This window comes from Neovison vison, chromosome 3 (genome assembly GCF_020171115.1).
Source record: "Neovison vison isolate M4711 chromosome 3, ASM_NN_V1, whole genome shotgun sequence".
Classification (NCBI taxonomy): Eukaryota; Metazoa; Chordata; class Mammalia; order Carnivora; family Mustelidae; genus Neogale; species Neogale vison.
Window position 1 is genome coordinate 4,852,440 of NC_058093.1, and position 22,093 is coordinate 4,874,532.

At 39.9% G+C, this 22,093-nt stretch overlaps 1 protein-coding gene across 1 annotated transcript in view; it reads right to left on the reverse strand.

The window, feature by feature from the left end:
- Positions 1-22,093, reverse strand: part of TMEFF2 (transmembrane protein with EGF like and two follistatin like domains 2) — a 227,909-nt gene that overhangs the window by 35,024 nt on the left and 170,792 nt on the right. Inside the window, exons 6-7 of the mRNA XM_044241197.1 lie at positions 14,954-15,102; positions 14,165-14,224 (exon numbers count right to left, since the gene is read on the reverse strand). Coding sequence (XP_044097132.1) covers positions 14,165-14,224; positions 14,954-15,102 — 209 coding nt within the window. The remainder of the gene's footprint in view (positions 1-14,164; positions 14,225-14,953; positions 15,103-22,093) is intronic.

Sequence of the window (22,093 nt, forward strand, 5' to 3'; positions counted from 1 at the left end):
AAACATTAACATTGTCACCAGAAAGGATATTTGTCAGCACAAATGCTCAGAATTATCTCAGAAAATATGAAAAATATCAAACTTGCTTTCTAAGATTTATTCATTCTTCTCTGTTATTGGTCAGATGTCTTTGGATTACATGTTCAAGAATGCTCTTCAAAGTTAACTTTGTGTAAAAACTTTTGTAAGCTCCGCGAGGAAGGGCCTATCAACCCAATACGGCTAATGCTGATGTTCTGTACTAATGTTGTCATTTCCAGGGATATTCATTGACATCCCAGAGGAATTCAGATCTAAGGAGAACAAGATTGCTCTGTACTTTTCAAGAGCACCAGAATGCCTTAAAGTCATCAAATGCTCCTGGGAGAACCAGCCTAACTTTAATCTGATTAAATTTATTGTGTCTAGGAAAAGAGGTAGAACGGACAAGCATTAGCTAGAAATGGAAATGGAAACCCAGACAAAGGAGAATAACACAGGGCACTACTGTTAGGTAAGCTCTGAGGAGGTCCTGGCCAAAGGCACTTATCCAGATTTGAGGGTGGGGGTATCCTTATTGTGTAGTCATTTGCATCTTAGATGGATACCTTAAACATCTGAAAAACGTATCTTCTACTCAGGCTCACTCATTATGACAGGACTTCTCAGAGAACCCAACCCTAAGAAGAGAACACATTGGTCAAGAGACCCAAGTCTTCCAGGTAGTGCTTTCTCATTGCAAATCAATACACAGACATTGAATTTGGTTAATTTAAGTTTACTGCGAACAACAGCTTACTCTTGGTGTTTTGAAAATTCAGATTTCTAAGTCTACAAGTCCAAGAGCTTTTATAATAAATTTAGTCAATATCCCAATTCCTGCCCTTTCCTGTCCCAGTTGTCCATCTCCACCGAGTCACCATGTCCCTGATGTGCTGCCATTGCTGGTTCTCTACTTCAGACTAAGCCTATCTTTCTGCCCCTAATTTCCAACCATTTCCCAAAGCTCACCAGGAACAGTGCTCCATTATCAGCAAACTGCCCCCAACCTCAGAAGTTTCACTGAAATTTTCATCTCTCTTCTTGCATCCTGAATGACTTTCTCCTTGAATACCACATCCCTTTAGTCTTCTCACAAGGTGGCCATATTCTCTACCCTCTTCTGTAACTCAGGACTCAGAGGTAGGAGTGGGTGCTGACCTTCTTGGTCCTAATTTCTATGTTATCAGGTTAATGGACCACCTCTTCCCTTAAGCCTTATCACTGATTTGCATATGTTGTTGTGCCTGGAGTTTGGCTCACCAGTTAGATTTCTCTTGATGACATCTGTGTTCAAACTAAAAGTCTAAGCAATTTCCAAATGAACAACTAGGGGGAACAAGTTATGACCCTTGAAATAAGTAACAATGTTTAGAAACACAATTTTTCTGAGAGATTTTTAGTTTCACAGATATTTGAAAATATTTTTAGTTGATTATATTTGTCCACAGTCTCAACCATCAAGATGTGAGAACTGAATTTTTAATGTGCTTGATAATGTGGGTTCATATATTTGAAGCATATCAGACTCATTAACAAAAGCAGCGATCAACGTGCTCTGGATATTTCATTTTTTTGAAACTGCTTGAATTCTATTTATTAGTTTTATTGGAAACAGTGGGTCTTGAAATTATGCAGAACATCTGGACAAATCTTACTCGGCTTCCAGTTTCTCACATTCTGGATACTTAGGCCACTTTTCCTGGGAATGGAAACAATGTGCTTGAAGTGAAACGGTGAGTTAAGGTGGAGAAGTAGGTCACTTTCACTAGTGATACCTACATGTTTGCGTTCAACTAACGTTTCCTCTTTTCCTCCTGTGCTAAACAAAACAACAAAAACCGATCATCAGGGAAAAGAGCTGTCTTTCTGACCTTCATGCTCAGACTCGTCAAGGTGTGTGTGTGTGTCCTGATTGATGATATATAAACATTAACTTTTCTGAGTGGAAATAATGTTTTTCATAATAAACATAAATTCTTATATACCACATTCCTGTTATTTTTGCTTATGCCTTCCCATCATTATGAACACCCACTACATAGGTTTCTTTTCAATAATGAAAATGTAGGTCTTTCATATATACATCCTGGGTTATAAATGACTCATTTCAAAGATCAGGTAAGAAAGAAACAGAAATGGGGGCGCCTGGGTGGCTCAGTGGGTTGAGCCGCTGCCTTCGGCTTGGGTCATGATCTCAGGGTCCTGGGATCGAGCCCCGCATCGGGCTCTCTGCTCAGCGGGGAGCCTGCTTCCCTCTCTCTCTCTCTGCCTGCCTCTCCATCTACTTGTGATTTCTCTCTGTCAAATAAATAAATAAAATCTTTAAAAAAAAAAAAAAAGAAGAAAGAAACAGAAATGGCATCATTATCTTGCAGTTCAGTCAAGTCTTATGTCCTCCTACTAAATTTCTAGTTGATTTTCATGTTTTAATAATCCGGTGGTCATATTATTTTAAAGGGATTGAACTATACCATACATGCAATTGTGCTGACTGCAAGAAGACTGAAAAGTCAGTCACGCGACCTATCAGCGTGCTGAAGACCTGTAAACGGTACGTGCTCAATGCATACTTTTTATAAATGAATCTAAAAGTCAGCCAGAATATCTGGCAACAAGCTATTTGTCTTGAGGAGGGGAAAAAATGAGCCTTTTGTAATTGTATGAGTCATAAATGGAAATATTCGTACAAAAACTCTGACTATGTATCATACGGACAGATCGTAGCCCTTATGATGTGTTATAGTTCCCATAAATAAATTTTCAACGGTCAGAGCAACAGGAAAATAATAACAACAGCTGGCCTACTCGTTTCTTGCTAATATCATCTATCACGTCTTTTAATTCAAACTTTAACAGTAAGGAAGTGGGCTTCTTATGTCCATTGGACAGATGAAAAAATTGAGGCTCAGAAAGCTCAATTAATTGGCTCAAGGTAAAATAATCAAAATCATGGCCAGTGTTTAAACTCAGCCCTGCCTCGTTTTTAGTGGTCTTAACCCCTGAACTTTCTGCCACATCTTAATGGAAGAGAAAGGCAGATGAGTAATACCTCCAGGTGAGCAATTCGCTTCAGGAAGAAGCATTTCAAATAGGGAAAAGTGCACATAAATGATGCAGAAGGCATTTATGAACTGGGGCATAAACACAAAGTTTTCCAGAGTCTACCAGGGCCCAAGGCAACTCGTCAGTAGAAAACCTTCATCTGTGTTGCAAATACTATTTCTGTGTTTCTCTATAACCATGAACATAACATAATATTACAGATGATTGGCTACATGGGTTCATGGGGAACCCAATGAAAGCACAGAAGTTCAAGAGAGCAGGAAAAATTGTGAGTTAGAGTTCATAGAAAGCTTTATGAATTTTGCAACACTCTAATGTAAATCCCAGAGGGGAAAATACTTGAATTGAGACGCTTTTCCTCAGAAATCTTGAGAAAATCTTGACATCTTAATTCATTTCCTGAGCTTAAATATTCTAGGCTAGTCTGGTGCCACTGTAATAGCCTGGGCAAACGTTTTTATTTATTTCACTGCTGATACCAATATTTGTGCTACAAGCTGCTGCTGTGTTTGCTGCTATTTATTTCTTTCCTACAGATCAAATTATTGGCCTAGACATAACACCCTTTCTGGTGAAGCGTTCCTTGTGTTCATGAGCGAATGGAGAAAGCTTCCATTTTAAATGCAGATTTTTCCCACATGACTGAATTAATTCATGTTATAAATGTGATATGTAACCACTTGATATTCATGTCGGTACATAGATGTGGGAGAGTAATCGAGGCAGGTAGTAGGTAAATCAAGCAAGTGCTGTATTCTCATGGGTGGGTGGTCAGTGGCCAAAATGTTGCATCCAGGTCTGGGTCAACCGTTTAGCTTTTGGGAGCTACAGTTTTGCTTCTCCCAGTATTGGTAAGTCTGTTTATATGGGATTGACGTGAGAGCAAAGAAGGTAATGTGAACGGGCCTTTGTAAACCTAGAAAGTATCACACACACATTTTCTATTAGTGTAGGATCACTTGGTAACAAACGCTCCTCTTTAGTTTCTCTTGTCTATGTGGGGAAATAGGAACAGAACAGTAAAACCTAAGAATCAAACCAGACGGTGCTTGTAAGAAGCCTGTGAGATGTCGACAAATCAGAGAGAGGAGAACCCTTTGGAGCGTTTCACGGCAAAGCAGATGTCACGTGAAACCTTCTTGAGTCTGGAACTCTCGAGGGGTTAACCTCTAAGGTGCAGAGCGGGTCCCAAAGTCTCTCAGAATGTTAGGTAGTGACACTTCTCTGGTCGCATACTATCGCCCTCAGCTGGATTCCCGAATTAGTGATGATGGCTTGAACCTTAGCTCTACCACATGCTCCCTTTTTAGTTAATCTCCCTGAACCTTCATTTCTCACCTGTCAAATGCATATAATATCTCCCTCACGTTTCTGTCATCAGGACTGAAGGAGCCAGTAGACGCGGAAGGCCTTTGTAAATTGCAAAGGCTTCTGCCAAGAACAAGTTGTTACGACGGTTCACTTAGACCAGGTGCCCCTCGAGACGTCCGTGTCCTCTCAGTGTGGACGAAGGAGTCAATGGAGTCACAGGATGTATGGAACTTGGTTTGAATGTATATTTCTGGTTTCTTTCTTTCTTCTTTTCAATCTGAGCTTAATATCTAAATTATTGCTCAAAGATAAGGAAGAGGTTTCTTTATATTTAAGATTTTATTTATTTAGTTGACACACAGAGAGAGACAGTGAGAGAGGAACACAGCAGGAGGCGTGGGAGAGAAGAAGCAGCGTCCTGCGGGGCAAGGGGCCCAAAGCGGGGCTCCACCCCAGGAACTGGGATCATGACCTCAGCCGAAGGTGGTTGCCTAATGCCTGAACCACCCAGGCACCCCAGAATTTTAAAGACAAAATTTCCTTAAAAATGAAGACTCCCTCAACGTTAAGAGAAACGGTGGGGGCACAGTGTAGGCACACGAGGAAGGCAGACCCCACACGCGCCTGCACCTAGACGCAGGGTGGCAGACCTGGCTCCCTTCCAGGGCTGTGGAGATGGCTCAAGGCCACCTTTTCTTATTAACTGCTAAGAAAAGCAGGGGAAATTTATTTTCCCCATATACATACTATAATTTAACGTATTTTTTATCTTTGTCCAGGCTTTCTGGCTGTTCTGCGAATCCAGTTCCTGTTAGACTTGTAGATCCATGAAGAAAATACGCTGAACACACGCCCCCTCAAAGCCATTGCCCTTAGTACTCTGTGTTTTGTTTTGTTTTTTTCCAATTTGGAAATACACATAAATATATTATTTAATCTGCCACAGAAAGACTATTGTGGACTTACACATATTCCAATGTGATGGAATATGTAAGATAGAATATGTAAGATAGAGTCTTACAAATAGTTGTTGTAAAAAATCCTGGCCATGTGAAAAGCTTTGGCTTATTTTATAAAAATCACTATTGAAGGAAGATACTACCCATTCTATGTTTTCCAGCGGTAAGATCTATGCCAAATATTTCTTTTAAAAACTTAGCATTAGAGAAACTATGTGTCTGGTGTCTGAACGAATTATTTATTCATCTTTCTGTCGGGCAATGGATACCCAAGTTCCCTTTTGGCAGAGCCTTCAGAATGAAGAGTTCACCTTTGTAAAGCCCAGTGGAGTGCATGTAGCAGGGACTCTAAGTATTTGCCAAATGACCTGATTAAATCATATTTTCTCTTTTCACGTTGGTTGCAAGGAAGCTCAGGGCTAAATGCAGGTGATATAATCATTTTCCTCTACAATTCTGCCTTACGTTTTCACTTTCTCTTTAAATGAGCTCATTGAATACATTTTAATTACAAACCACTACAGATCCTTTTGGAAACTGGTACAGAATTTCATAAAAGAAAATTCATTTTATTTTCTAGATGATAAAAGACAAAATTGTTTAAGTTTGTGGTTTGTTTTGCTTTTCGTGTGTATGTTTATGTGTATGTGTCTATTTTTTACATCGAACAATATATAAAATTAAGTACATTTTCACTGGAAAAATATGGAGCTAGTTTTTCTGAAGCATGATCAGATTTTTAGACAGAAAAGCAAAACAGTCAGAAAATACACATACCAGATGAAGAAAAACAAAATGGCTAAACTTCACTTTTTCATTCCAAGACACAAGGGGAAATTCTTTTTTTTAAAAGAAAATGTTGCAGATTTCAAAGAGGTGTAAAACATTTGCTATTTATAAAATATGCTATTTATAAAAACTTCCAGAAGGAAAGTTTAATATTAGCATTTTAAAACAATGGAAATCCCTAAAGCTCCAGCTCTGTGGCTTTATAAAATTTTATTCCCTGAGCCTTTCTGCAAGTAAAGAGAAAGACCTAAATGGAAGCCCAAGTCTTAGACCGATGAAGGGAGAATGACATTAAGTAGCCTGTTTAGCTTATCAGACAGAGATCCTGTCACTCTGCCTTGAAACAGATCCAAAGCTCCTGATTCAGGACTCACTAATGCCTTGGGTCTCATTAAACAAGAGAGGGCAGAATAGAGACCCAAATCAAGTACAACCAGAAAGTAATGCTGGCTGGGATGACTTGGCAAGTTCTTTGATTTCCTAGAGTCCATTTCAGGTATATCTTGGAACTCATAGCTCAGCACAAGTTCGGTTTACCTCCCCTTAGTCTTGTTGGAGGCATGGCTCTCTTTATATTGTTTTTGTTTGTTTGTGAATTGGCCCTTGCTCGTCCTTACTGAGGTCTCTATTTTGTAAATGATATTAAATATGAGACATAGCATATTTATTTTTAGATTTAGGCTCTCTAAATTATTTTTCATTTTTGTAATCAGTAATGTGTGGTTTTTGTACTAACAACGATAAGGTAGGTTCAAACAGGAAAAATAGGGGTGTTGCTAAAGGTTTTTAACCTCTCCTATTAACAACATCTAAGAAAAAATGAGAGTGTGTTAAGATCGGTACTTCTCCCCCAGTGGGAATGTCCATCGATGTCTGTCTAACAAGGGAATTGGCTGTGACGTTAAATGAGCTTGTGAGCAGATAGCAAACTTCTAGGAATGTGAGTCACACAGTTCCTGTTTTCCCTTCTTGGGGAGATTTGAAAATGTGAAACAGAAATTAAGAGGACAGTGACACACTGAGGCTCCATTTGGATCCTTTTATTTTTCCAAAGTTTGTATTCTAAAATGTATGAAAATGTAAATACTACTGAAAGCCTGGAAATGTTGAAGGATGTGGCTATTATTTAAATATTGTCTAATGAGGGGTATACATTGTGTTTTAATAAGATTAGAATGAAGATAAAGGGATCTAAATTAACTTCCGTGAGAGTTTTAAAGTAGGTAATCAGTGCTTAATTAGGAATTGCAAGCTTCGATTGACATTATCTCTGTTCCTGTCTTAAATTTGGATTTCAAACAAACACGTATTTTTAAACTTTACTTTTATTTTAAAAGTTTTTCTATGGAATTTACTAGATAAATCTGATGCCAAACTAGCAGACCTTGGGCAACACTGAGGGTCTGAAGTGTTTTCATTTGCACAGATTTAAAAATATATTCTCTTTCCTTCTCATGTTCAATAACGGGGTAAGATAGGAAATGATGCCAACTAAAAGAAATGACACTGAAGGTCAAAAATTATGTTTGACACCACTCTCAGTAACAGACAGATAATCCAAGCAGAAAATCAATAAAGAAACAGGAGCATTGAATGACACATTGGGCCAGATGGACTTCGTAGATATATACAAACGATTCCACCCTAAAACAGCAGAATACTCATTCTTCTGGAGCACACATGGAACTTTCTCCAGAACGGACCACATACTGGGTCACAAATTAGGGCTCAACCGATACCAAAAGACTGAGATTTTTCCCTGCATATTCTCAGACCACAATGCTTTGAAACTGGAACTCAACCACAAGAAAAAGTTTGGAAGGAATTCAAACACTTGGAAGCTGAAGACCACCCTGCTTAAGAATGTTTGGGTCAACTGGGAAATCAAAGAAGAACTTAAACAATTCGTGGAAACCAATGAGTTTGAAAACACTTTGGTCCAAAACCCATGGGATACGGCAAAGGCAGTAGTAAGGGGGAAATACATAGCCATCCAAGCCTCCCTCAAAAAAACTGAAAAATCCAGAATACACCAGCTCTCTTTACACCTTAAAAAACTGGAGAATCAACAGCAAATTAAGCCAACCCCCCACACAAGAAGGGAAATAATCAAGATTAGAGCAGAGTTCAATGAGATAGAAACTAGAGATACAGTAGAATGCATCAACAAGCTGGTTTCTTGAAAGAATCAATAAGATCGATAAACCACTGGCCAAACTAATCCAAAAGAAAAGAGAGAGGACTCAAATTAATAAAATTATGAATAAAAAGGGAGATCTCATGACTAACACCAAGGAAACAGAAACAATCATCAAAAATTATTATCAACAGTTATGTGTCAATAAGTTAAGCAACCTAGATGAAATGAATGCATTCCTGGAAACCTGTAAACTTTCAAAACTGAATCAGGAAGAAATTGGCAACCTGAATAGACCAATATCTAGTAACGAGATTGAAGCAGTGATCAAAAACCTCCCAAAAAAATAAGAGCCCAGGACCTGACGGATTCCCTGGGCAATTCTACCAAACATTCAAAGAAGAAATAATACCTATTCTCCTGAAGCTGTTTCAAAGAATAGAAAGAGAAGGAAAACTTCCAGACTCTTTATGTAGCCAGCATTATCCTGATCCCCAAACCAGGCAAAGACCTCATCAGGAAGGAGAATTTCTGACCAATATAGCTGATGAATATGGATGCCAAGATTCTCAACAAGATCCTAGCTAATAGGATCCAACAATACATTAAAAAGATTATCCACCATGACCAGGTGGGATTCATCTCTGGGATGCAAGGGTGATTCAACATTCACAAATCGATGTGATAGAACAAATCAATAAGAGAAGAGAAAAGAACCACATGGCCCTCTCAATTATGCAGAAAAAGCATTTGATAAGATACAGCATCCATTTCTGATTAAAATGCTTCAAAGTATAGGGATAGAGGGAACATTCCTCAACTTCATAAAATCTATCTATGAAAAACCCACAGTGAATATCATTCTCAATGGGGAAAATCTGACAGCCTTGTCTTTGAGGTCAGGAACACGACAAGGATGCCCACTCTCGCTGTTGTTCAACATAATACTAGAAGTCCTAGCAACAGCAATCAGACAACAAAAAGAAACAAAAGGTATTCCAATTGGCAAAGAAGTCAAACTCTCTCTCTTCACAGATGATATGATACTTTACATGGAAAACCCAAAAGACTCCACCCCCAAACTACTAGAACTCATACAGCAATTCAGTATTGTGGAAGGATACAAAGTCAATGTACAGAAATCAGTGGCTTTCTTATATACTAACTATGAAAATACAGAAAGGGAAATTAGAGAATCATTTCCATGTACTATAGCACCAAGAACCATAAGATACTGGAAATAAATCTAGCCAAAGAGGTAAAGGACCTGTACTCAAGGAACTACAGAACACTCATGAAAGAAATTGAAGAAGACACAAAGAGATGGAAGACCATTCCATGCTCATGGATTGGAAGAATAAACATTATTAACATGTCTATACTGTCTAGAGCCATTTATACTTTCAGTGCCATCCTGATCAAAATTCCACTGGCATTTTTCAAAGAGCTGGAGCAAACAATCCTAAAATTTGTACGAAACAAGAAGAGACCCTGAATTGCTAAAAGAAATGTTGAAAAAGAGAAATAAAACTGAGGGCATCACGTTGCCTGGTTTCAAGCTTTACTACAAAGCTGTGATCACCAAGACAGCATGGTACTGGCACAAAAACAGACACTAGACCAGTGGAACAGAGTAGAGAGCCCAGATACGGACCCTCAACTCTGTGGTCAAATAATCTTCGACAAAGCAGGAAAAAAAAAAAAAAAAACAGTCTCTTCAATAAAGAAGAGAAATTGGTGCTGGGAAAATTGGACAGCTGTACGTAGAAGAAAGAAACTCGACCATTCTCTTACACCATACACAAAGATAAACTTGAAATGGATCAAAGACATCAACGTGAGTCAGGAATCTATCAAAATCCTAGAGGAGAACATAGGCAGTAACCTCTTAGACATCAGCCACAGCAACTTCTTTCAATAAATGACTCCAAAGACAAAAGAAACAAAAGCGAAAATGAACTTCATTGACTTCATCAAGATCAAAAGCTTCTGCACAACAAAGGAAACAGTCAACAAACAAAGAGGCAACCCAGGGAATGGGAGAAGGTATTTGCAAATGACAATACAGACAAAGGGCTGATATCCAAGATCTATAAAGAACTCCTCAAACTCAATACCCACAAAACAGATAATCACATCAAAAAATAGGCAGAAGACATAAACAGATACTTCTCCAAAGAAGACATACAAACAGCTATCAGACACATGAAAAATGTTCATCATCATTAACCATCAGGGAGATTCAAATCAAAACCACATTGAGATACCACCTTACACCATTTAGAATGGCCAAAATCAGCAAGACAGTAAACTAACAAGTGTTGGAAAAGATATGGAGAAAGGGGAACCCTCTTACTCTGTTGGTGGGAATGCGAGTTGGTGCAGCCACTTTGGAAAACAGTGTGGAGATCCTTTAAGAAATTAAAAATAGGGGCACCTGGATGGCTTTGTGGGTTAAAGCCTCTGCCTTCAGCTCAGGTCATGATCTCATGGTCCTGGGATTGAGACCCGCATTAAGCCCCGCATGGGGCTTTCTGCTCAACAGGGAGCCTGCTTCCCCACCCCCCTGCCCCTCCCCTGCCTCTCTGCCTACCTGTGATCTCTGTCTGTCAAATAAATAAATAAAATCTTTAAAAAAAATTAAAAATAGAGCTCCCTATGACCCTGCAATTGCACTCCTGGGTATTTACCCCAAAGACACAGATGTCGTGAAAAGAAGGGCCATCTGTACTTCAATGTTCATAGCAGCAATGGCCACGGTCGCCAAACTGTGGAAAGAACCAAGATGCCCTTCAACGGACGAATGGATAAGGAAGATGTTGTCCATATACACTATGGAGTATTATGCCTCCATCAGAAAGGATGAATACCCAACTTTTGTAGCAACATGGACGGGATTGGAAGAGATTATGCTGAGTGAAATAAGTCAAGCAAAGAGTCAATTACCATATGGTTTCACTTATTTGTGGAGCATAAGGAATAACGTGGAGGACATGGGGGGATGGAGAGGAGAAGTGAGTTGGGGGAAATCGGAGGGGGAGATAAACCATGAGAGACTGTGGCCTCTGAGAAACAAACTGAGGGTTTTGGAGGGTTGGGTGAGACAGAGGGTTGGGTGAGCCTGGTGGTGGGTATTATGGAGGGCACGTATTGCATGGAGCACTGGGTGTGGTTTGAAATTCTTAAAAAAAAAAAAATGATCTGGGGGCGCCTGGGTGGCTCCGTGAGTTAAAGCCTCTGCCTTCAGCTCAGGTCATGATCCCAGGGTCCTGGGATTGAGCCCCACATGGGTCTCTCTGATCAGCAGGGAGCCTGCTTCTGTCTCTCTGCCTGCCTCTCTGCCTACTTGTGATCTGTCTGTCAAATAAATAAATAAACTCTTAAAAAAAATTATCTGTTTGAAACCAAATTCAAATGTGATTTTTTTAGAAGAAAAATTTAACTCCCAATCTCTTTGAAAATGGGCATTCTGTAAAAAGGTAACATGAATGACAATGACAGAGTGGTAAACTCCAATATGATATGTAATGTACAATTTTATAAACTCACATATACTTGCATATTGATACAAACACAATCAATTTGGTCAATCAACTTGACCAGGTCTTTGTTTCAGGGAGAAACTTGATTTTCCTAGGAGTCCAAAGACTAAGGTTTCTTTTTTTTTTTTAAACTTTTTTTTTTTTTTAAAGATTTTATTTATTTATTTGACAGAGAGAAATCACAAGTAGATGGAGAGGCAGGCAGAGAGAGAGAGAGAGAAGCAGGCTCCCTGCTGAGCAGAGAGCCCGATGCGGGACTCGATCCCAGGACCCTGAGATCATGACCTGAGCCGAAGGCAGCGGCTTAACCCACTGAGCCACCCAGGCGCCCCGAAAAACTAATGTTTCAGTAGCGAAGTTATTCACATAATGTTCATTTTTGAAGATTTTTTTCCAAGTGAATTAGTTTGCAAAACAAGTATAAAAGTATTTTAAGCACAATTAGTAACTTTTTATATAAAAGTGAAATCTTCATGAAATCTTCAAAAACTTTAGGCTACAGTAAAATTAAATATGCCAGGTAGTGGCTTACAATTCCTTTGAGATAAAGCTATTGTTTATAACAAAATACAGAATTGAAATTTTATTCATTTAACATTTAAAACGTATAATATTAGTCTCAGACCTTGATTTTTCATTATCTTTTATCACTTTTAATACTTTCCTGTGAATCAGCATATTCCAAAGTGCATTTTTGGGAACACCAGTACTCAAAAGTGCCGCAAAAACAGGGGTTATTTTTCAAATAAGTTTGATAAAAGCTATTCACTCCACGGAATTATTAATAATTATTTTAGGTGTGATAATAACCCAATTTTATTTTAAAATGTTGCCCTTTTAGAATTGCAGGCTAAAGTATTTATGAATAAAATCATGCAGTTTCTGGGATTTCTTCCCACATATTTTGAAAACGCTAACGAGGATGCAGTTGGCGATGGGGGAGATCAGCCATAGGCTGGTGTTACCGCATTCGAGTGGGGAGTACGTTTGCTTCATTATACTAGCCAGCCTGCATTTGGGTGTACTTAGTATATATTAAAACAAAAACTAAAAGATAAATAAATAAAAGGTGTGTATCTCTTAAAAATTTTACAGTGCATGCAAGAGCTGTGAGGTGTCCTGGGTGAGAAAGTCATCTGTTCATCTGAATTTCTCCCAAACTTATTGACCATGGACTGTTCTTTTCAAGGAATCCCTGCTTCTATCTCTTCTGGGCATTTGGGAATAGCTCTATCATAGTAGAGTTAATGATTTTCCATGTATCATTGTCCAGGATAATTCCAGGCTTGTAGCACATGAAAAGTTTTATTTACATGTTGAACACCATTAAGATAAAAATGAAGAATTAAAAAAAAACCTTTTTTGTTATTTCTAAATTCTGAGAGGTGGGAGGTATCCATAGTACAACATCTGATCTCAATTTCATTGAGATTAATTTTGTATATAAAAATAATTCAAAAATATTATTAAAATACAATTTCAGGAAAAATGAATGATAACACATATCTTGAAATATAAGAAGCATTTCTTGGTTGACTACTGGCCAAAAATCTAGTGATCACTGTTTAATATTTAAGTGAAAAGCTCTTTAAAAAACAAAGCTCTACATATCAATAATTTTACTTTTATATTTTAATCCTAAGTTTTTATAAAATTTAATAATTTGTTAAAATCCTATTTGCATACCCATAAGTTATTTCTCACCCTAGAAAAATTATATTAGATAGAATAATTCTCAAAATAATATTCTAGAACTGCTAAATAAAATTTACATTTTTATATAAATGTTTGATAATTCTAAGTCAGACATTACATTGTACTTTTAAAATAAATTATTATTTTAAAAATAAGTTACACATAACTGTTAAACTTTGCATTTAAAGAGATATCCTGTATTATTTATAGCTGTCCTTTCTAGCTATTTAAAGACTAACAAACTTTTTTATTGTTGACTTTAATGGAAATTCAAACAAGAATGTTTGCATTCATTATAATATACTGCCAAAAACTGCATTAGTTTCCACTGATGCCCATTAATTTGATAAATGTTTTGTCATTTGTATCATTTGCACTGTCAAAACAAGTTAGTTATATCTTACTGACATTTTTGACAAGTGCTTTAACTCTGGCAAGAAAAAAAAAGGCATTTTATTTGCTACAACATAAATTCACTATTGCTTATTGAAAGTTTGAGCCAAACAAGAGAAGATTAGTACATGTCAGAAGTCTTGCAAGATTCAACTTAGGATTAATGGTAAATAAATAAATAAATAAATAAATTCCCCCCCTTACTCTTTTTTATGGAAGTGCTTATATTCTATAGTAGAAAATTTATAATGTACCTGCATAATCTGTTCTTGCATAATGCCCATCCTCAGATTTAGTTGTTGTAGTTGTGTTATCTGTGTTAAAAAAAAAAATTAACAATTAATATTGATTAATTGCTTCTTAAACATTTAATGTCAAATTTATATTTTTCCACCAATAGTACCTTCACTGTCACTAAGGAAATGTTACAACTATAGTTCTAAGCTACCTTTATGCAAAGACAGATTTACATCAATTTGCTTGAGAGCAAATAATAGAATGATATCAGCTTTCTAGAGTTTGGGACAAAGAGAAGTTTCACAATTATAGCGGAGATAGATGGATAAAGGAATAACAAGTCAAAAACCAAGGAAATGTTTCTTTCTGAATAAGAAACAAAATAGAACATTCTTCTACATCCTGCTTTAAAAAAATGTACTTGAAATAGGTCTATTGACTCAATACATGGAAATGGTGTGATTTGTTTTTAATTTCAAGGTTTTCTAATAAAACCTCAGATTCTTTGCTAAAGATGACTTTGACCTTTCTCCCCCCCTGTGCAGGGAGAATGTCGGCTGAATATTGGCTTCTGTGTTTACGGCATTGGTTAGTCCCATTATATAGAAAAAGATCTGGGCTGCTGCGGACAGGCTCTTGAACTCCTACCCTCCCCACGAATGCTACAGTAGACTCTCCTACCAATTAGAGATCAGAATTGTCTTCCGGAAAGGAAATAGCTCGCCTCATAAGGAGTTCTCTTCACTTTTCATTTCTACACTAAGACTAAAAACATTCTTGGAAATGAGTTTTGGTACAAACATTACCTTGACATCGACCCAACGACAGGACTTCAATTTTCTCCTGTTTCTGACACGATGCTTCTTTGATCTGACACGCGTTATCGTAAGACTTCCCATCAGAAGCACAGAGGGGATTGAAGTGGGTTTGAGAACAGTCGATGTTGCACACACACCTAAGGGAAGAGAGACGTAGAAATGGGTGAATGGTGATGGAGAGTGACTACATTAAGACGGTGGTCACGTCCAAGTGCATACGGATACCAAACCACACGCTCATTTACCTGAAACTTATATAATGTCATATAGCAATTCACCTCAATCGATTAAAAAAAAAAAAGAAAGAAAGAAAAAGTAGCGTCGTTTGTTGTTATCCGTTATCCAGAACAGAGAGTGGGAGCCTGCCAGGCGGCAAAAGTGAAGGATCTCCGTGCAGGGAAGCGCCTTCACTCTTCTACCTGAGACGGAAAGAAGCACAGAGCTAACTCACTGAAAATAATTCAAAAGGCTGATAAAAGGATTAAAAAAAATTAAAAAAAGGGAAAATGCAGAAAATAATCATCAGTAAATCTCTGCCATTGGAACTTTAAAAACCTGTGGGTAACCCGACATGCTGATGTCGGCACAGTTGGAACGGGCTGAGGTCGCCCTGAAAGTCTGCTTTACCGCTTCCTCAGATGGGGTCTTACTGTGTTGACGTCTGTTCTCGGGGTCTCTGAACCCTGAGCGCGGGAGGAAAAGGACGCAGAGGGCATCTGCAAGAAAGCAAGCCGGGAGATTGCCTGCAGCGCAGCCAGGAATCTCCCTGCTACATGGCAATGCGCGACGTGCGCAGCGGGAGTCTTTGGTGGTCCTTACCTTGGGGGGAGCATAAAACTGTGAGAATCAAATGAAAGATGTGTCTCTGTCTTCAGAAATACTCGTACTCACACAAAACAACTTTTTTGCATAAAATTGTAGAGTGTGAGCCCCTTGAAACCTGTCCCATGGACCCCATCCCCAGATATATACTGTTTTTTTCTAATTCTAGCTCTAAGTAATAAACACAAGTTGATTACCACTCACGATGTTAATATTTTTCTATAATATACATAGAAAGTTAGTGAGTCAATGAGAATTAGTTTGCCTGAATTAGAAGAATGAGATATTTCTAGCAAACTTTATATGACTTTTCCTATGTTCTTCTAATTCTCTGTATTTTACAGTCTACTTTGTCACTCAGAATATTTTTATGTGTATAAATATGTTATTGCCTTAAAATAAAACCTTGTATTTTAAACTTCTATTAATATTTAAGCTATTTTTCTAAATAGATTATATGCTTCGCTCACATTTTACTTCTGTAGATCTTACTCAGAGCTGGGCATGTAATATGATGATTACAGTAGCAACTAGCTTACTACACGCTGGGTTCTTAACGTGCGTTGCTTTATTTAATCTTCACAACAGCCATTTTATAGACCAATAATAGCCCAATTATAAGGTCAGGAAGCTAGTAAATTGTGGAACAAGGACCACCCACGGACGTGTTCAAGTAACATATAACCCCTTTCCTCTCACCATAGGCTGTGCTTTAGAATTTCCTTGAAAACTTCTAAATATCCCGATTTATAAGCAGGTTTCTGGGCCCCAGTAACTCTGGGGGTAGAGCCTAGGATTCTGCCTTCTTAGGCCGTCAGCCTGGCACCAGATTCACCTCCTGGGAATCACTGCTTGATCCATTTGTTGAATAAGTGAGAGAGGGTTTGTCTACACACCAGCGCTTCTCAGAGTGTGTCCTTAGGCCATCTGGATCAGAATTACCTAGATCGCTGTCGAAAGCGCTGGCAGAAGTAGTGCCAATGCCCTTAATTTTTCTGTTGGAGAATTGCTTTAGGAGCACTTGGTTATTTTTACTTTCACATACTTAGGAACAAAGAGCTAGGACAGACGGTAACCATCTCTGAATGCTTAAGTCATCGAGTGGTTAGTTAAGTGGTGATCTGACCTCGGCCCCGCTGTTCCTGCTTTGGCATCGGAAAGATCTGAGACTGAGCGCCGCCTACGTGTTCAAGAGCTTTTGGTCCTTCTCACCGCGCGTTGGGGGAAGTGACTTTGTAGATCAGCCTTGTTCTCCTTAACCATTTGTAGTAAATAAAGAGTGAGGAGATGGACATTTTTTTGGTTGTTGTTGTTTTTTTTAAGTTGGTTCTATTTTACCTTCAAGACAGTTTATTGTTGTTGTGTTAGACTCTGGGGACTATCTCCTTGAAAAACATCAACATATTTATCTATAACTAATAGCAGAACAGAGAGAAAGTCATGTTTTCTTGTCTATCTAAAGAGTAAATTATATAGGATATGAAGGCTCTGCGGGTATCCTCAAATTATTTTTAGTATCTGAGTTATTAAATTTAATTAGTTGGAAAACTGTGCAGGATTCCAGGACAATAGTCTGAAACTCTGCTGATAGTACCTGAATTATCTTCGTATTCCCTGCACCACCCAGTACTTTGTATACACTAGTCATTCAGTAACTGCAGGTAGTGGATAAATGAAATGAATAAATATAATAACATGGTCCTATATTATTAAAAAAGGATGCAGTAATATAAATTATCATTACTATATTGTCATAAAAACAGACATAGGGTAGCTAAATAATTTTCTCGGGAGATATTAAATGTTCTCACTGAGCTCAAATAATGACAATAATAATAGTAGCTCACTTAATGATAGTGTTATTGTGCTTTATAGCCCGTGACCCCTTTCATCCTTCTGTCTCTCTGAGGTAGCTACTATTGCTATCTTCAGCTTACAGATGAGAACATTGAAGCTTGGAGAAGTCAAATAACTTTTATGGAGAAGAACTTAATTTCTAATACAGGCAGCTTGATGCCTGCCAGAACCAACACTGTTCCACACACTGTTCAGTACAATGAAAAAGAAGGCAAACCCAAATTCCCAAAATTAACTAATTAAAGGAATACCTCGGATGAATAGGACTTGAAAAAATAAGGCTATGTCTACTCTTGGAATATTTATCGTGGTTTTATGAATCTAAGTCACAAAGTCTCTTAGTTTCTGTCCTCCCAAACAGACGATCCCGACTTTGTAGGGATGTATCAGTGAATATTCATTTGAAGGCATTCTGAATTAATACCCGATTCTTAGAATGAATAACAAATGCTATGAATTAAGTGAATCTGACTACTTAAGACATCAATTGTTTACACTATTTTATCCTTAACAAAATTCGATATAAAGTTGCTTCTACTTTTTATAAAAATATACATTTAGACAGACACACACACGTACACACAAACGAACACTCCAACTAACTCTAAGTTTTAGCACCAAATCTTTTCCAAGTAGCTCTTTCAAAACTTTCAAAGAGCCTGGAATTTTCTAAAGTTTGGATTCATGGGACAGAGAGTTTTTCGTGTTAGTGTGAGTATGTGAATTTGCGTACGTGTGTGCGGAGAATGGGCTCTGTGGGCATTGACTGCGTTCTTAACGTGCCTGTTTACTAGTTTATGCCTTTACTTTCTGCAACCTTCTTAAAGGCAATATGTCTTTTTTACCTTTGAATTTCTGGAACCTGGTAGAGCGCATCGCAGCAAGTCATCAGGAGGTGATTGTGGAATGGCAGGATGGACGTGGGAGCGGAGGACGGAAGCTATCGTCGAGACACGAGCACACGGGAGGAAGAACCGGTGATCTGTCCAAACACACTCACCTATGTCTGTGCTACTTGGACCTTGAAAGAGGCCACCTGCCTCCTTGAATTTGTGTCCCACGATGGAGACAGGGCACCAGCCCTTAGTGACTCAGTGACAGCAGAGTACAGTTGTGAAAAGGACAGGTTTCACCCCGCAGGTCACTACTTATATTTTGCAGTATTCAGGTACAGGTTTTAAGAACCAATATAATTTAAATATGGTGGTGACTTGTCAGTTTATGGCTGTTTCAAGCCGCTGAAAAATATAAGGCTCCGATAAAAAGGTGACAGAATTATCATACAGTGCAACAGTGAAATTGCAGGTCACTCTGCGCCGTAGCAGCTTATGTAAATTAATCCGGGGTTTTTCTTTTTACAGAAATGAAAGGCAGATATTTTTAAAAACAGAAACTCTCCCTTCTTCACTGCTTTTGGCAAATAATTGCATTATTATTCATTCTGAGAGGAATAACTAGTTAATTACAGCATGTCACGGGTAGTTTCTGTGAGCCAAGGGTTTGTAAGGCTGAGGACTGCATGGGTGCCTGTAAGGGAGTGTGTGTGTGTGTGTGTGTGTGTGTGTGTGTGTTTTCTTTCCTTTTCTTCCTTTTTCCAACCTATCTCAGTCTTTTGACATTTTGACACTGCGATTACATAGATCTCTTTTCTTCTAGGCTACAAAGAAAAAGAATCAGCCCTACTTGAAAATAATAATTTTAGGGTCTGTATGTGGAAATACTACCCTCTGAAATCCTTCAAAGAACATTAACATTGACGAAAACCTTAGTTCTCTGAATTGTAGGAGAAGCGGAGCATCTGGTGATTTAGAAAGACCACTTGATGGAGTAAAGAACTGAAATTACAGGAAGTAAAAGGTGGTGTCTACGATGGCCCACATGTATTCGTAGTTAGCTCATGAACCTCGTGGGGGGCTTGGCATTCAGTCAACAACCTGCCTCTCCCGAAACGGCTCCTCCGAGGACGTTCTGCAGTGGGTTAAGGAACCCTTTCCCTCACATTTGGGAATGCCTCCTTGTCCTCCAGAGTGTTGAGGGCACCAAAGCCGCCAGGTAGAAATCACTTATTCACGTGTCTGGCTGGTGGCCGCCCTCGAATTTCACCAGATTTTGTTTCATCTACTAAACACGCCGTCACTTGTTCCTCCCCCAAGGTCCTTGACTTGCCCATTCCAAATTTTGTCCGTACAACATCGCTAATCAGTTTTAAAGTACCCAATGGTACTGTGGTGAAGACGGCTTTCTGGGTAGTTTTGAACCTTGACTGGTCTGTGTCCCTTGAGCCGGGCTGTCCCTGGGGCTATTACGCAGACCCTTTCTGGCCCGGCCAGAAAACGAGGTCGGAGCCACTGCCCGTGCTCTCCTCAGAGCCCTAACGGAGGAGCGGCATCCTATTAATAACAGACAAAACTGTGTTTTTTCATTCGAGACTCTTGTGATACTTTAAGCCCATTTACTCATTAACTCTCATGGAACTCCTTTTGATGGAACTTGATTATAATTATTTTATCTGTACAGAAACTAAAATTCCGGAATGCCTGGTTTGTGAGGGGGAAAATGAAATAAGAGATGTGAAAATCCACTGGAAACAAAAAGCCTCTATACAGAGTATGGAAAAACATTGACTGGGAGGTAAGACCACCAGGCCTGCCGCATTGTTACTCGGGCAATATATGTGAGCTTGTTTTGTTTTTAAATTTGAGAAGGGCAATCTTTCTAGCTTTGGAATCGAGGAGGAAGGAACCATGCCCTTCTCCAGACACATTAGCAAGGACTACAGTGAGGTTTTCCAAGGCGGACGTGGGTTATCTTGTACACAGAAAAAGCTTAGTTGCCATTCATCTCTCTCCCTTTATAAGAAGGTAGAAGATTGAAGTTGGTCTATTAAATGGAAGGTCTTGGGATTATTGAGGAAAAGCCTAGAGCAACAGATAGCCCGTCAATGGGGGTCTGAATGAAGAGAAATTAAGCTGAGAGACCCTTCTCTGGGGTGGTGTCCGACTTTCAAAAACAGAATCACCTGTTGAACAAGTGGGACTATTCCTGACGGCCGCGTATCAAAATGATGTCTAATTACAATAAAGGCAGACGGGGAATGGGACTCGAGCCTGGAGTTCGGTCTCAGACAGACCGAACTGAGCCATCTCCGAAGGTGAGGCGGGTTCACAGACGTGTGAGGGAGCACACGCAGTGGGGCAAGGTGGGAGGCAGACCCCAACCGGGGCCGGGAGCCGCCAGATCAGGCTGGTTGGCCGAAGTGGCGGGATGCGGGGCTCTGGACCGCTGGCAAGTGGCCCAGCTCTGTCTAAGGAGTGGCCCTCATCTTCTCCACAGTGAAGAGCTGTGAGAGGTTTTGGGGAGCCGGTGATGAGAAGGTCAACGTGACGGAAGGGGTGTTTCAGGGAGATGACGCCTGCCGGGGTGTGCAGACAGGGGGACTGATGGCCAGGCGGTGGCCGCACACCGGGGGGCTAGCGAGGAAAACCCAGGGCAGCGGGGTTCCCTCCCAAGGAAGAGAAGCAAGAATCTGTGGCGCTTCGTGACTCCCCACTTACGGTACTAAGGCACAGATGTCGTCCGGCTCTCCCTGTCCTGCCCTTTCCTGGTCTGTGCTGCGGAGGGGAGCAGCCAGGCAGCTGTGTGGGGCTCAGGAAGACGGGATTCCTGGGAGGGAGAGTTTCCGTTCTTTGCTGTTGGGACAGGCCAAACTGAGCCTCGGCACGTGCGCGTCCTCACCTGCAGTTTAGGGAGAATGAGCCTTAGTAGTGTGTGTAGAGCTTGAGGGCTTCTTGACAGATCCTGATAGAAACGTGCACTCTGCCTGGTTCCGGGGCCGCCCCAAGACGACGGCCCGGCCGGCAGTGGGTGCCTGGCAGTGCCTGGGCCTGCGGCCCACGAAGCTCCCTCCGGGGCGGCAAGTGGCCCCGGGCCCTCTTCTCGCAGCAGCACAGTCGAAGCAGGATTGACTGGGGCTCCGTTTTCGTGGACCACGCTTGCATTTTTCCTCAGGATTATTTTTTCCTTTTTGAAGCAGCTGCATTTACATCTTAAAATAATCAAAGTAAACAATTCTTCTTCCTCCTATATGTTTTCAAAAGTATCTTGAAGCAAAAATCCCTCATTAGCATCATGCGTACGCTCTTGCTCATTAAGCCGGAAACGTATTCAATAACCAAGGGTGACTCTGATGACTCCGAAGTGCGGCCGCTGGGACTGGATGACGCTGACCGCACAGAGAAGGCACAAAGCATGAAAACCCCAGCTTGAGGACTTGGAAGTTAACACAATACAGTGAGCTCGGCACTTGAATACGGAGATGTACGGAGCTGGCGCTCTCTCCCTTCGGTCAGGATCCCGCTGTGCGACCCGCGGCGACAGGATTCCTACAGTCATTCCTGCACGTGTCGCTGCCGTGTCCCGCCGTGTCCCTGCCCGTGCCCCGGATCCACG